General features: G+C 37.8%; 2 protein-coding genes across 4 annotated transcripts in view; both read left to right on the plus strand.

Annotated features, from left to right (window-relative positions):
* The first annotated feature begins 2165 nt into the window (after positions 1 to 2165).
* Positions 2166 to 3175, plus strand: LOC135781792 (C-C motif chemokine 4-like). Its single transcript, XM_065292355.2, has 3 exons — positions 2166 to 2695; positions 2799 to 2922; positions 3026 to 3175. The coding sequence occupies exons 1-3, from the start codon at positions 2632 to 2634 to the stop codon at positions 3132 to 3134; spliced, it is 297 nt and encodes a 98-aa protein (XP_065148427.1). The 5' UTR covers positions 2166 to 2631; the 3' UTR covers positions 3135 to 3175.
* A 9908-nt stretch (positions 3176 to 13083) lies between these two features.
* Positions 13084 to 17434, plus strand: part of septin15 (septin 15) — a 38800-nt gene continuing 34449 nt past the window's right edge. The window contains exons 1-2 of one of the 3 annotated variants that reach the window (XM_065291596.2): positions 13084 to 13352; positions 15720 to 15819. In XM_065291596.2, coding sequence (XP_065147668.1) covers positions 13314 to 13352; positions 15720 to 15819 — 139 coding nt within the window. In that variant the 5' untranslated portion in view covers positions 13084 to 13313. Of the gene's footprint in view, positions 13353 to 15325; positions 15504 to 15719; positions 15820 to 17434 lie in introns of those variants that run through there. The other 2 variants (XM_065291597.2, XM_065291598.2) reach the window with 2 other exon arrangements.

Here is a 17434-nt window from a genome sequence, read left to right on the forward strand (position 1 = left end):
ATGTTAAAATACTTGAAGAGGTCATGTTGCCCTATGCTGAAGAGGACATGCCCTTGAAATGGTTGTTTCAACAAGACAATGACCCAAAACACACTAGTAAACGGGCAAAGTCTTGGTTCCAAACCAACAAAATTAATGTTATGGAGTGGCCAGCCCAATCTCCAGACCTTAATCCAATTGAGAACTTGTGGGGTGATATCAAAAATGCTGTTTCTGAAGCAAAATCAAGAAATGTGAATGAATTGTGGAATGTTGTTAAAGAATCATGGAGTGGAATAACAGCTGAGAGGTGCCACAAGTTGGTTGACTCCATGCCACACAGATGTCAAGCAGTTTTAAAAAACTGTGGTCATACAACTAAATATTAGTTTAGTGATTCACAGGATTGCTAAAAAAAATGTTTGTACAAAATAGTTTTGAGTTTGTACAGTCAAAGGTAGACACTGCTATTTTTTTGAACACACCCCTTTCAACTAATTGCCCAATTGCACAGCCTTAAGAGCGTGCATCTCATGAATGATGGGTCTTGTTTGCTTTCTGAGAATCTACTGAACCTACTGGTAACTTGTTTGCCACGTAGCAATAAAAAATATACTAAAAACCTTGATTATTCTGGTTAGTCACATTGTACTGCTATTATTTTGAACAAGACTAAGTATGTACTGAGCCCCTAAGGTTACATTGAAGTAAAAGAAATCTAAAGTTTAGTTTCATGTGCTCACGCAAAACTTTCATGTGCTCACGCAAAACATTCATGTGCAGAATTTTTTTTTAAGTTTAGTTTTAAGTGAAACTTTCGCGTGCGCACATGAAACTTTCGCTTTCACGTGCCCGCGCGAACCTAACGCGATAGTTTCACGTGCGCACACGCAACTAAACTTTCTTTTTTTTCTCCATGTCCCCTTAGGGGCTTCGTATTTATGTACTTAGATTTATTTTAAGAACTATTAAAGACTATTTTTAGTCTATTAAGTACAAAATTAGGGTGTGAAAATAGTTCATTAAATATACTTAGTGTACTTAAAGTGTATTTTAGTGCACAATTATCACCTGGGCATAGGAATATTTATAAATCCATTAAATATTTACACAGACCTAAACATTTTTTGCAAGCTAAAAGTAACTTATAAACCACAAGGTGCAGAACATGTTTTCCTGAAAGTTTTTAATGGACTGGTCCAATTCTTATAACACTGAGCAGAAGTAACAGAAAGTAAAAAAGGAAGAGACCAAAAATGTATTTAACATTAATGCATGTTAATACTGAGAAATGAATTTACATGAATATCCTATAGTTTCCTCCCAATCCGAGTCCAGCAAAGTTTAGGTTTATGTGAAACTGAGTCTGTTTCAGTCTGAGATTGCTCAATACAATAAACAGAATAGACTTGAGTTTGAATATGCTGATATGGCGATTTAAACCCCAAATAAGTGACGGCAACATACAGAGAAATACCACAAAAGCTTTTCTCCTCAATATTGCATTGAAACCCTCTGACATCATCAAAGATGAACCATTTCTAATGCTTTCATTACTCCTCATATTAGTTACATGTTCCTGTTTCTCATCAAACATCTTAAGAACCAGATTCGTACTTTCAAGCCTTACATGGCCTATAGTCATCCATTAAAACACTATAATATATATTAGTGTGTTTGTGTAGTATTTGAGTACATTTTCTACCACTGAATTATATAATATAAAGCTGTGATTCTACAGATACTCTTAAAAGAAAAAAGTTGAATAAATTTGAGAGTTAAAGCTCAGATTGTAACCTAGAAAAATAATGCAACACAAAGATCCAAAAAACCTTTGGACCTTATCACATAAACATACTGTTGGCCAGTTATGTTGTCGTTTAATAATAACGTTTGCTTTCCTTTCTAATTAAAAATGATTTCTTCCTGATCTCAACAAATCTCTCTGAACTTATTCTAGTTTCTCTCATGACCTCTCTGTATGGGTGAAAAAGATTAAGGGATACTCTTTAAATGCAATCAGTCAGTGTTATTTTAGAGACTTCATTGTTACTTTTAACACAACTTGCGCTGTCACTTTTATTTATTTTAACACAAAATTAGCACAAAATGATACATAATGTTTGAAGAGAACTGACTCCTAAAATTGCTTCCAGATCATTTAGCCTACCACAATAATCTTGCACTGACAATGGTACTACAGTATGATACACAATTTAACTTTTTTTGCAATGAAGATTTTTTTTTATACCAGTACTTTCAAATAAACTTTTCAGCTTGTGTGATACTGTCTATTTACACAAGTTAAATTGAACTTGAAAATCCATGAATTATAAAATGGATTTTATATTTTTACAGAATTAAAATAATTTGCCCATCAAAAACTATATTCTGTGATATACTGATAACCAGAAAATGAGTCGCATGAAACAGGGAAGTAAATCAAAAAGTAAAAGGAAGAGCCAAATTCTACATTACTGCATACTGAGAAATGTATTTAGATGAATATCTGTTAGAGGAAGATCTCTACTGTTGTGTATATAAGAAGATGTTCAGATGATATTCTTCACACATCAATCTCTCATCCAACTCTGAGATCTTGAAGCTCAACACAACTTCTCCAGGATTCATTTCTTCACATCATCTAAAACAATGAGACATCTGATGGCTTTGATGTTTCTGGTGATCTTCTGCTCTCTGCAGCTGACTACAAGTGGTGAGATCACTTTTCATTGATTAGGACAAATACTTTTTCCATTTCCAGGCTTTGATTTGTTGTGATGACCATTCTTTACATTTTACAAATCTTGATATTTCAGCTCCAGTTGGCCCTGATTTGGCCAAATCAACATGCTGTTCTGAGTTCAGCAATGCACAGATTCCCCTGAAACTGGTGAAGTCGTACTATAGGACTGATAGCAGCTGCTTCAAACCAGCCATTGTGTGAGTGCTCAGATATTATTTCTTATTTCAAATTGTAAAATAAAACTAAATCCTAATTATAAAATCTGTTTTCTAAGTCTGGTTATTATGCTAATCTTTTCAGGTTTGAGACTGACAAAAGGAAGATCTGTGTAGATCCAGAAACCAGCTGGGTGAACCACCACATCACTAAAGTGGACAAAAGGATAACAAAGACCCAAAGCAAAATCTAAAGAATTAATTCATCTGTTTTTTATAGTGTACAATATACTTCACTTGAAATATGTCACATCTTTATGAAAAAATATTTGTACAGAATATTTATGACTCTTTTTAATAAAATATAAATAAATTAATCCTTGTGTAGTGAAGTTTTTCCATTACACTTCATCCATAAAAGTCCAGCAAGATCAAACCAGTGTTTAACTCGTATAATATTGCTCACTCAGTAAAATGAACAAATTCACTTCTTTATGAAACAGGAAGTTTGAATATGCTGAGGTGGTCATCTTATGAAGCAAAATATATGATGCAACAGCAAAATACAGAGAAACATTACACAAGCTTTCTCTTTTACATAGCGTTGAAGCCCACTGAAATCATCACAGACATTCATGAAGCTCATGTGATAAGCTCAGAATAACCTAAAACCTGATTTACAATCTTTCATAAATGATGCAATGCAACACCAAAGATCCAGAAAACCCTCTGACATCACAAACATGTAAGTCAGATACATTGTCTTTTTATTATTAAGTCGCTCGCTGGAATGCTTGATTCTGATTGGCCAATCGCAACATTTGCAGGTTTGTTTTGTAAGAAATTATTGATGACCGACCATTGAATTATTTGAAAATAGTGCACACCCAAGGTGGTTACATGGCAGATAATAATTAAAAACAAAGGACCAAAAGTCCATTATTCTGTGTATATCACGGTTACCACAGACATTGCTCTTGACAATTCAGTTTAGTATCAATATTCATAGGAATCATAGGCGTGTCGTTATATTTGCGCTGCCTACTGCTGTGACATCATACAAGTGAGACTTAAATCCCCATACATTAATTTCTCAGTCCGCCACAAAATTAAAATTGACCACAACAAATAGATGTTTGCACATCACGTTTATCACTACCTCTGTCTCACATGAAAATTTCTATACAAACACTCGTGGCGTCAGTCGACGCGTCCACTGAGCTTCGTTTGAGTTGCATTTAAGCATAAATGTGGACGTGCGCGTAGCATATGATATTTGCCACCACAAACTGCAAGTCTGGAAAAAAATGGTATGGTGTTCCTCATTCACAACCTGTGGACGTTTTTCATCACTAAAAGGGAGTTTGGGAACTTATAGCAGAGCACAGATGACAACAGGTTTATTCGAGACAGCGCAAGCTAGCACTAAGGTAAAGCTAATCGTTTACATTATAGCGATGACGCTGGTAGTGACGTTTTTCTCAGACCCGTCAGTGACCTAAAGTGTTTTCATGTCACGTTTTAGTATCAGCTCGGCTCACTTGAAACCCCAACCAAGGTGGTACTAAAAAAAGTAACTGGTACTACGTACTGCAGTGCCAGTGGAAAAAGTAAGCTGACCCAAACCAAACCGTGGGGTACTATGCAATGGAAAAGCAGCGTTAGAATGTGCTGTCCTCTTGTCCTTGTAAGTAAGATAACAGAGAAAATAGTCTTGGGCAACAAGACTGCATAACAGGAACAATCTGCTTTTGGGGGGGGTTGGGTTATCTGGGCATATAAAACACCCAGCAAGGAAAGGGAGAGTTGCTTCTCCTATATATCGATTTGATTGCTTTGTATGTGGAAGTCCTTGCAAATAAAACAAATTCTTCTTCTTTAAGCATTCATTCCGTCTCGTCTCAATCTCTACACTGTAAAAAAATTCTGTAGAAATTGCAGCTGGGTTGCCGGTAATTTACCGTAGATTTAAATGTATCTTTTTTTACTGGCAACATTTTGTTCAAAGTTAAATGAACATTAAACATTTACAAGTCTTTGTCTTCACAGAGTAAAACTAAAAAACAGCATCAAGCAAAACAATCTGGGAAACAAAATCTGAAGCAAAAAACAGAAAAAGGTTGATGATGATTTCTGGTTCCCAGAATTATTTGCATGAGCTGTTATTGTATAATTTTATTCTGTAAAGATAAAGACTTGTTAATATTTAAAATGTATTTAACTTTGAACAAACTCTTGCCAGTAAATGACATAAATTTAAATCTACGGTAAATTACCGGCAACCCAGCTGCAATAACATTGTAATTTCTACGGATTTTTTTTACAGTGTAGGTTATTACTGAATTTCCACCACAATACTCTTTCCTGAATGCAGAGGAGTCTAATCAGATGGTTGCATTACCGGATGCTTGTTATTTTCATTCGTAAAATTTGTCAAACTCTTACAAAATTGCATTGATCACCGTCAGAAGCCATAATTATCCCCCTGGAGCCATGTGGATTACTTTAACGAAGGATGGATGGATGCACGTTCTTCAGACTTGAAGGAGCTGGACCCTATATTCATCCATTAAGAAGATTAGAAGAAATAGGACATTTTCAAAAATATCTGAATATGCGTTCGTATGGAAAACAGGATGGACATATGTAAATTGGGGTAATTTTATTTTAGGCCAAACCCTTTAAATAAAATGAACATCGGTGAACAAAAGCCCAATGTATTTTTACGTTTAACACACCAATACCACTACTTGTGATTTTTAAAGCTTTAACGTGTCTTTTTTTAAGGCAGTGTGCATGATCTCTGAAAGCCAATGTTGACATTTGAAATCACTGAAGTAAACATGCCCCTACCCCAATAGAATCTGGACCTTCTTTTGATAGACCCGCCCCACACAGGCAAAGATGACGGTTAGTAGACACGCCCCTTACTGCTGATTGGCTACAAGTGTGTTTTGGTACTCTGCCCGACTCTCTTTACCAAAGCGTTTTTCAGAAATCGTGCACATCGTCTTTAAAGGAACAGTGGCGGACGGTTTTCGAGGGCACATGAAGCAAAGCTCGTCACAACATGTATTTAGCCCATGCATGTGTGTGGCTCGTCATGTGTTCGGCGCATCATGTAAACTTCTGTGCATCACACGTGATGTCAAAATAAGGGCCTGCTGCACACGCGTCTAAAGGGTTTATGATAAAAGAGACGCTCACGATTGCCAGATACTGAGTGTAAACTACTGAGTTAAGTGTTAAGTGAGTGTCTTGCGAGTATTTTGTAAAACGTGATCATCTCTTTTATTATATACCCTTTTGATGCGTGTGCAGCAGGCACTTATTTTGAGATGACGCATGATGCACATTAGGGATGCACTGAAAGGAAAATTCTTGGCCGAAACCAAAAAAAGGAAACCAAGGGCGGAAAACCGAAACTGAAACACCGAAAGAAATTATTATGCCAATTATTAGTACAATTGCATTTATGGCTATCACTGTGTACTAACTTTACTAGGGGTGTGTGAAGGATAAAAAGACTCACAGTTCGGATCACATTACAGTTTTTGAGACACAGATCAGATTATTTTTCGGATCAGCAAAAAGCATGTGGGAAAAATTAAATAAACAATAAAGAAATTGCAAACATTTATAAAAAAGAACAAAGTTGTACATTAATAAGGTCTGAAATTAGCATTAAGTACAGAAATCAAATTAAATGAATCATAACACAATAAATTAAATATATTATTATTTTTAGAGCTATTTGTCTCTTTGTCATGGGTTGTTTGATTAACATTAATGACACAGACTTAAGGTTAATCTGACTGTAATCTATACATACACTTAAAACATAAACAAATGTTTTTATAAGAAAAAGGATGGGAGGGGCACGGTATTCATTTTTGGTTGACATTTTCGGCATGATTTTTTATGACAACCGAAACCGATAATGCCATTTTCGGCCGAAATTTCGGTGCACCCCTAATGCACATGGTTCACATGATGCAACAAACATTTTAAATTTTGTGCCCCTTGTAAGAGAAGTCAAGGTGACTTAGGGGTTGTGTACACCAAAACTTTTACGCCTGCGGCCGGCGCATGTTTTCAATTGTTTCCAATGGAAGCTCTGCATTTTTCAAATAAGCCAGCAGCTAGCGGGTTTTTTCCTCGCTGAAAACCGGCGCTCTGCGGTTTTTCCGCGCTCGGCGCTGAGCGTCGAGAGTTGAAAGAGATTAAACTTTGGGAGAAAAGCTCCGCTCGTCAATGTCAGTTCTCACACGGCCGCCCAATCACAGTTGAGGAGGGGCGGGACTTTACCACAGCAACCAACTGGCTCGCAGCTGAAGTATCACAGCTACCAAAGCGCTCAGTTGAAGAAAGCTGGCACTCAGCTGAAAAATTGCTGCCATTCGGCGTCCTCAAGGCGTTTTCAGCCGCGTTTAAAAGTTTTGGTGTGTCCAGCCCCTTAGTCACCAACCGCCACTGAATAGGAAGGTTGCTTACAAGTTGCTACATGAGACTACAGATGTTTTCAGGGACTTTAAAGGGATCATAGTTTGAAAATCGGACTTTTTCCACATTTAAGTGCTGTAATTGGGTCCCCGGTGCTTCTATCAACCTAGAAAATGTGAAAAATATCAACCCAGTAACTTTATTTGGGTAAGCCATTTTCTGCAAGCATGTGAAAAATTAGGTCGTTCAGATTTCACCTGTTTTGTTAGGTAGGTAGCAAGGCGAATTACAATAATACCCCCCCATAATCTGCACTATCCAAGCACGGCACTGCCATTTAGTGCAGTGAGAAAGAGAGAGAAAAAAAATGACAGCACAATTGAGTTTCAATGGCAACAAATCACCATCATTGTGATCAGTGTTTGCATTTCATCAGCTCATTTGCATTTTAAATGACACACCCAAAAACGGCACACATTTGCTCAGGTCTACAAAGTGGCAATTTTTACATGATATAATAAATTATCTGTGAAGTATTTTGAGCTAAAACTTCACATACGCACACTGGGGACACCAAATACTTATTTTACATCTTTTAAAAAATTTCATAATATGACCCCTTTAAACATCACCACGCATGAGGACCTCAAAAACAACGCAACATGGGCAAAATTCCCAACATTCATTCATCCGCAGAGTATAACGGGGAACATGTTTTAAATGTATGCGTGAAATTAATATTTGCACACTAAAAAGTATAAAATACTATTCGTGTTTAGCAAAATTATCCAGTGAATGTGCAAGTCATTAACACCCAAACTGAAACTGACTTTCAGAATAAAAAGGATTTTAATAAAAAGGATCAACACTAAATACAAAGTGCCTTTATAAATTTGTTTGTTTAGCAACATTAAAAATGCTTTTTAAATACTTTATGAAGTGTATACACTGCGGAGGATCCTCTGTTATGCAATAATTAGTAGTTTTCATCATCGAGCCGTATGCAAACACTATGATAATTTCAGTGAAGTCGTTCTTCAGCATGTTTCTTCTGATGAAACCTCAAAGATCCAAAATTAGTGAATCTCTCTCCACAGATGAAGCAGTGATAAGGTTTCTCTCCCGTATGAGTTCTCCGGTGCGACACTAAATTTTCCCGTTGATTGAAACTCTTCCCACAAACATTGCAGTGATAAGGTTTCTCTCCAGTGTGAACTCTCTGATGAACTTTGAATTGAGATGAACCAGCGAATCTCTTTCCACAGATGGAGCATAGGTAAGGTTTCTCTCCGGTGTGAACTCTCTGATGGGTTGTTAAGTTAGCTAACTGAGTAAACGTCTTGTCACACTGAGAGCATTTGAAAGGTCTTTCACCCGTATGAATTCTTTGGTGTGACACTAAAATGTTACATTGATTAAAACTCTTCCCAAAGACATTTTGGCCAGAAGTGATGACCAGAAGTGATGTATTTCAGTGTTTTCCAATCAAAACACAGTGTGTAAGGAGAAAGGTATTTATCTTTTGTTGTTTAACTTTATCAGTAACACCTAAATACTTTGAAATTATTGATAACTGATAAGTAAAATATTAACCATAAATATATTCGTAGATTAAAGGCTCTTGTGCTGGAATGAGCTTCTGTCCTATGTTGACATGGATTTACGATTAAACTTTTGTCTTTCGGATGAGACGTTCGGATGTTTGTCTTTCAGATGAGACGTTAAACCGAGGTCCTGACTCTCTGTGGTCATTAAAAATCCCAGGATGTCCTTCGAAAAAGAGTAGGGGTGTGCCCCGGCATCCTGGCCAAACTTGCCCACTGGCCTACTAATCATCCCTCATACTAATTGGCTATGTCACTCTATCTCCTCTCCACTAGTAAGCTGGTGTGTGGTGGGCGTTCTGGCGCAATATGGCTGCCGTTGCATCATCCAGGTGGATGCTGCACATTGGTGGTGGTTGAGGAGATTCCCCCGTTCATTTGTAAAAAGCGCTTTGAGTACTGAGAAAAGCGCTATATAAATGTAAGGAATTATTATTATTATTATTATTATTATTATTAAACTGAAATTTTATTATGAATGCCACTTGGGGGCGAACTCCAACATTCGTGTCCGAATGTAGCGTACAATGGAAAGGCGGTTTAGCCAATATATCTTTAAAATATGAAAAAAAAGAGAACATGAAGTGCAATTTTAGTCACTAAGAAAATAATGGCTATATGTTGTGAATACTTGAAATGTAACATTTTATGAAAGTTAAGTAAAAGCAGATTACACCAGACACGGAAGAGGCGGCCAAGCGAGTGATTTCCATGTTAAGTCAATGCAAAGATGCGAAAAGGCATCCTGTCTGTGCAAAATGAGCGTTGCCGAATTAAAAAATCTAAACTTTGGCGGATATTAGCGTCATGTTAACCAATCTGGAGCTTGTTCTAGTGGTTATGTGACTACAGGAAGTGAGTCGCAGAAGCCCCTCCTATTACACGAATTCAAGATGTTCAAGCGTCCAACTATGTGCAAATAGTGCGTTTTTGCCGCCTGGTTTTACTGCGTCTGGTGTGAACGAACAGTTAGAGCTCTGCATTACTACATTATAAAAAAATATACGTGTTGATTAATTACACTTGCACTTTTTTCATAGTTGAACTAATAACATTTGGCTTTTGAGTTAAACTGCAATTGTTTTTAAAGGAAATTAGTTTTCAGTAATGGAAAGGCGGATAAATTTTATTGAAAATGCATGTTTATTAATCATGACCTATAAAAAAGGTAACAAAAGCAACATAAGTTATAGCATATATAATAATAGTAATAATAATAATATTAATAATAAATAAATACCCATGAATTAGGTTAATGTAAAAATTGGGGTAAAAGTTTGGCCTGCATCATATCTACATTTTTAAAGGGGACATATCATGAAAATCTGACTTTTAAGTGCTATAATTGGGTCACCAGTGCTTCTATCAACCTAGAAAATGTGAAAAAGATCAACCCAGTAACTTAGTTTTGGTAAACCATTCTCTGCAAGCATGTGAAAAATTAGGTAATTGAAATTTGGCTCCCCTGGTGATGTCAGAAGGGGATAATACCGCCCGGTAACTGCACTATCCAACCACGCCACTGCCATTTAGTGCAGAGATCAGCTCATTTGCATGTTAAAGGAAACACCCAAAAAGGCTAATTTTTGCACACACCTACAAAGTGGCAATTTTAACTTGCTATAATAAATTATCTATATGATATTTTGAGCTAAAACTTCACATATGTACTCTGGGGACACCAAAGATTTATTGACATCTTAAAAAAGTCTTGTGAAATGTCCCCTTTAAAATCTGGCCCTTGAAGAAGATTAGTTGAAGACCCCTGGTGTAAAGTATAATATGCAGGTTGAGTTTGATGGTATGGGTCTGCACATGACGCTCCTCACATTGTACACTAATTCACAGTCCAAATCAATATTGAGTAATCGAGTCACCGCCCCAGAAACAAAGATTAGATGCTCCACATAAATTATTTAAGAAGCTATGACAGAGAAAATCCGAAACGACATCAATGTTGACTAAATATGAAAAACGTTTTAGTGCGCTTGTGACTCAAGTACCAGAAAACAACAATAAAAAAGCAGGAAGTGACATGAGAGTGAATTATTGTGAACAGAAGAAACCTACCAGAAGGAATAAAATCATCATCATCATCATCATCATCATGATTGTCTTCATTTTCATCAGTGTGATGTTCCTCTTCTGTGGGTTGTGTTTTTATCCTCATCATCAGGTTCCTGCAGTCAATCAGTTTGACTGAACACATCTTCAGTGTGGTCTGCAGGATCTGTTGCTGTCCTCCAGCATTACAGACAGAATCTGGAGACTCTGTGCAGGTTTGATCCGTATATTCCTCATCTTTGAAACCCTGATTACTGTCACACACTGCAGTGTCCTGAGCATCTGTGGGCTTTGAGTCAGTATAACAGAGTAAAGTAAGAGACTGGGTTTCTCTTCAGAGAGTTTGTCCAGCAGTGGCTGTGGTGTTTGACTCTGATCTCTGCTGCTGATCCACACTGAATCCAGACATTCTGTTGATGTTCCATAACAATCCACATCCTTACAACACACACGTGCACTCAAGTGTAAGTTACAAATGATTTGATGTTGTCAAACAGACAGAGTGGTACAAGTAACGGATATTTAAGCTGTACAAACGTCTATCTTCACTCCTGGTCCTTCATCTCTCCTTGACCTCAGCTTTGCCTCCAGTAACGCAACTTCTTTCTTCAGCTGAGAGATTTCTGTGATGAAGTCATCAATATCCAGCATGGACAGATCGGTTCCTACTGATTTACAGCGCATATTATCTCTCATCTTCAACATCTCACCACTAAAATACACAGAGACAAGACTCATGAGAGAAAAACACTGAGGAAGATACACAAACACATCACATGCGATAACTTTTTTCTGTCTTTATCGGCGGACTGAAGAGCAGCAGAGCGCCTCCTACTGTACTGTGGAGAATAGACACCGACACTCATCCGAAGGCTGCAGCATTCGGAGGTCGCATTTGTAGGTTACATACCTCATCAAGACAGTCTTATTTCAGAATATTAACAATTATAAAGTTGCCCTTTATTCTTAGTTAATCGTAAATTGTTGTAATATGCTTATGACTTGCGAATAATGCTCTGTTAACTTAAATAAACCAGGGTTAACGACGTGCATATGCGACATCCGAAGGCTGCAACCTTCGGATTGAGAAACGGCCTCAGTCATTCATTACACAAGAAGGTTGATGTTTCTTGGTGTGGTAAAGCCAGTCACATGGCTGATTTATAACAAAAAATAAAAATTCAGCGGCAGGGAATACAGTCTCTACCTGCAATAGGGATTTGAGATGCGCACATATAGGAATAAGGAGGAAAATGGGTGGATAAAACAGTCAAACAAGTGCAAAAGAAAGAAAATATTCAAAAACACCAAGCTTTAAAATAAATAAAGATAGGACATTGTATAGAAAATAATAGAATGAGAACAACAGTGGGATTTTATACTTAAAATGGTTTTTAATAATCATACTAAAAACTTTCAGACAGTGTGCTGAGGCAAGTTGGAGCTGAACTCTGCAGGACACTGGCCCTCCAGGACCGAGTTTGGGCACCCTTGGTATATAATAAAACTTTAAAAATAAGAATTATATTAAGTGTAACCTTTCACATTGTTTTATATTTACAATACGCCCATTATACATAAAATGCACGGTAATACAACGTCCACAATGGTTCTTTGTAGTTTTAAGAATGATATGCGTTGCCTGTACTATTGGACAATTCCACTAGAGGGCGCAGGCGCATTTATATTATTACATGAAGAATCGGTCTTTCACTTTATCTCATTGAGAACAAAAGATTTAACTTTTTTTTATTTGAGAATAATTTGATGCATATATAAGTATTTGACATATACGTGTGCATTTTTCTATAAGCAGCGTCATACTGCATCTTTTTTTATTTGAGTCCATGTTCCTCGTGGTTGGTTGTTACTTATTCCCATTCCTTTTTTCTCTTAACTCTATCAACGTTATTATTTTTGTAAATATCATTTAAAATTGTTGTGAATAAAGCATATTAAAAACACTGACTACAAATACTACAATCCATCGCGTCATTTTCAGCGAACCAATCAAATACGTGGGCGGGCTGTGCTATATGACATCACGATAAGCGGCCAGTGGCTGGCCAATGAGCGCTGAGTTCTGTGGGAGGAGGACAATCGCTGTTCACGCTCGATACATTTATAACATTTTCCCGGCCAATGCACGCATGCAGGATTTTGTCTTATGCTCGTAAATCTTTAATTCAACAATTTACCAACATCAGATCTGCACCTTTCGTATTAATTTTAAAGTCAGGGTTGATCAACGACCCTTATCTAGTCGACTCATCTTTTTATGCCTGATTTATTTGGATTCAGAGTGGGTGTTGTCACAGGACAATGATCGAGAGACCCGACTCGGCTGTGTCCAGCGTTGCAGTGAGTATATTTCATTCATTCATTCATTCAATTCCTCATTTTTGGGAAAGTGCATCAGGAACACATGTGGAAGTGCTTAATAAATCTTATCGGATACGCGTGGTGGTGGTGGGCGATAGACTTGGTTCCCAATCTGCAGCCCACTCATTTTCTACGCACATACGATCCAAAACCCCCTTGTTTAATGACAAACCAAAGTGCACCCCCCTGTTGATTTTTGTGTCTTGGATCAGGTACTAATCCTTATGTATGTTAATATCTAGAATGACCTCAAAGCTAATTATCGAGATTGTATTGAGTCAGATAAGTAGGAATCTGTGAATCTAGTTAGTTTGGGTAGTTTATGTGTTGATAAAGCAATCCTTAATGGCAGGCTCTAACCATGATGCTCAGTTTCTTTTGAGGAAAGCAGTGAGTGGTGATGCATTTCAATGGGGCGAGAAAGAGAACGGCAGCCAAAATCTGTCACTATCCATATATATCACAGATCCTCCAGCATTCTCCACTAGATGTCTTATCACGAAATAAACTTCTGAACTGACTCATAAAAAGTCACTTTAAAGAATTTGCTTACACATCTAAAAGAGCAGCAGCCTCGCAAAAAGCATTTGGACTGCACCTAAAAGTGAAGAGATGTAACTGTTTTACCCTCATGTATTTTAAACAAAAACAACACGAGCACACCTTCAAGCATAACATTTTACGAAAAGCAAAGTAGTCTGGAGCGTGAAGCAATAGATCAAGTTTAATTTAGGTTGCCAAAATTACGAAACCATGCCCATAGTTCATGTGATGAAGTACACCTGTGGTTAGTGACATCACATCTGTGTAGTGTTATCTAGCATCAGAGACAACCATAAGTTGTCCAAATACTATTTTGGACCACTGGCCTTATTTTAGTTTAGATGTTTTTTTGTACTGCACTCAGAGGTGGGTGAATTGTAAAAAAAAATCGATGTTCATTGCACGCTTGTGAGCACCCACACATTTTTGCTTCACGTTTTCCACCTACATGTACTCTTCAATATGCCCTGCCCTCCACTATGGTCTCTATGTTGGTAATACTGACAGCAGTTTAGCATCCAATTATTCGATTTGCTCAGTTGACTTGTGTTTTTCCAGATTTGAGCTAACATATGTTTTGCTGTTACATAAGCATTTGAAAAGTCAACGTGTGGAAAAATCCCTGAGCGTAGCTATTTATGGATTTATCTAGTATGGATTTATTCCTACAATGGAAGTCAATGGGGCCTCTGATAGAAACATTTTTCAAAATATCTTCCTTCGTGTTTATCAGAACAAAAGATTATATAGGTTTTTAACACCATGAATGTTTTGAATGATGACAGTATTTTCATTTTTGGATGAACTATCCCCTTTTGAAGATTTCTTCCCTTCCATTGAAGTACACAAGTCGCTTTGAAATGTTCCCAAATCATGCTGGTTTAACAAGGATCATTAGGTTTTGCGTTTCAGCTTAAAAGCTTTCATTGACAGAATGGGGGGGGGGGTGCTAAGAAATTTCGAAATTTGTGTTAATTCAACTTTTCCAACACTATTGGCTTGTAATGCATTGAAACCGTCTGTTGCGACTGCCAGTCATACAGATCAGAAATGGTTAACTTAAGCCATGATGACTGTAGTAGCTCTCCCCCCTTCAAAATCAAGATCAGCATGGCCCGCTGGTTAGTTTTCCATTGGCTTACCACGCATGAGAAACTCATTGCGGCCAAAGCAGAGCGATCAATTGTGTTTGCCTCGCCTAGCGTGCGCTGCAGCCCTGCGTTTCCGAGAGCATGAGATTCATGGAGAAAGAAGCCGAGGGAGAGATAAGGATGGAGAAGTCGGAGAGAGAGAGGGGGAATTTACAGCTGGATAAAGCGCTCGCTGTTATATGGAACGAAATTCACTGTCTCCATGACGACTTTGAGTTCATGATGGATTTGATACGAAACGTAAATGAGCATGTGGATTAACAGTACCTCTTTCAGTTTGTCCCTGTCCCATCACCCCTCTCAGGTCCCTGTATCAGATTCTTCCCTCCCCCATTTTCTTGGTCTTCAAAGTTTGGTTTCTGGCTTGAAAACCAGTCAACCTGCTACATGGCCTTTGGCTATTTTGATGTGCTGCGCTTGTGTGTACTTGAAGCAGGTTTGTCGGCTTATCCTCAAATTATCGCTTATCCTCAAATTAGTTATGGGTAAGACAAGAGTTAGTCATTATCCACTGTAACTAATGTTGATATCATCCGAGCCTTTAATGTCTTTCCTTTGTGAAGTGATCTTGAGCTGTGGGGATAACAGTAATGGAGAAGGTGCAATGCTCTTTAATCAGTGGTATGTGGAGTAAAGCTGTGTTTTCTTTCAGCAGAGAAATCTGGAGGGTTATGTCGGCTTTGCCAACCTCCCCAACCAGGTGTACAGGAAGTCTGTGAAGAGGGGCTTCGAGTTCACGCTTATGGTTGTCGGTAAGTCATAAAACTACAATTTTGTTACCTGTGTTGGATGAGAAATATGAGTTAAAGATGGTGAATTTTGCTTTCAAACATTGTATTAAAAGACATGTTTAGCTGCTAAAAAGTTGCATTTCTAAACCCTACAATCATGTAATTGCAGACGATTTTATCTAAAGTGATTTACAGTGTATTCAATCTATACATTTGTATCAGTATTTGTGTTCGCTAAGATCGAGTGTGCTACCAATTGAGCTACAGGAACTAGGGGTGCACCGATAAATGCAGATACACAATAATAATACGTAATAACTATTCTGAATCGCACAGCCGATATTATTCACAGCTATTTCATGTACTACGGCTTTTGATCCGTAAGTCTTTATTGATCTGAAATCACTGTTACTTTGACTCGTTTATAACATGCATTTGAAAAAGCAACACTGGTGAAACATAATCATTATATTCTTTATTATCATGAAAATACCTGAAAAGGTTTAAAGAACAGCAATATAAATATATCCTTGAGCCATTTCCTGGAGCTGCCTGTCATAGCTGCGTTTGTATGGTTCTTCGTCTACAGCGCATATTGAGTTTCTGCACAAGAGCGCCCTCTGGCTTTAGGATGTAGCGGCATTTCACCATAATTCATTGATTAGCATAGTAAAAACAGCCGATATATCGGGCCGATATTTGCGAGTTTTAAGTGTATCGCATCGGCCGATATGTAGCTGCCGGGTTCGCCGATTTTTTCCGGCATTATTTAAGCCCTTTTCACAAAGAAATTCCGTAAAATACACGTAAAATGCATCCTGGATTTTTCCGGAATAGTTAGAGTTTTTGTTCGTTCACACTGCCAAGATTACACGGCATCTGATGGTCCCGGAAAGACACGTGACATGTTGAAAGTCCCGCCCTCTCTTCTACGCAGCGTCTGAAGTTTGCATATTATTTATTATTTCTCTCTCCAGAAACAACTCGCGTGCATTTTTGTTTATGATAAGACTACAAAGGAGCGCGTGAATGCACAGTTCTATTCTGGTGAATGATCTCAGCTTCAGAGTGGATATTTGACAAGCTCCCTGATTTCTGCTTTGATACAGTTTTCAGACATTTCTCATCGTGATTGTTTATATGCATTTAAACCCGCATTTTGAGGAGCTGAACAATATATCTCGTTGGGATGACATGCGGGTATTTTCGTTTATTATAGCTCAAATGAGCACCTGACGCGATATTCTTTTATGCTGCTGAATGATCTCCGTTTCAACGCAGTAAGTAACGAGCTAACTTACCTGATATCCGCTTCAGTCTAGTATGCTGACATTTCTCGTTGTGAATGTTGTAAATCCCTCATTTTAAAGAGTTGAACCAACTTCATGTTGCCATGACACGCGCGTCCTCACTACGGCACGTGCGTCATTGTTTATGCGTCTCATATATCATTTCCTGATAACTGCTTCAATCTAGTTTGCAACATTTCTCGTGGTGAATGTTTATATACATGTTATCTCTCGTTGTAAGGAGCTGAACCATAACTTGTGTTGTGATGATGACGCGCGCGTCCTCACTTCGACACGCCCTTTATGGCATTCTTGTTCACACAGAGGGTTACCCGCGTATCTTACTA

Source organism: Paramisgurnus dabryanus, chromosome 23, assembly GCF_030506205.2.
Source record: "Paramisgurnus dabryanus chromosome 23, PD_genome_1.1, whole genome shotgun sequence".
Classification (NCBI taxonomy): Eukaryota; Metazoa; Chordata; class Actinopteri; order Cypriniformes; family Cobitidae; genus Paramisgurnus; species Paramisgurnus dabryanus.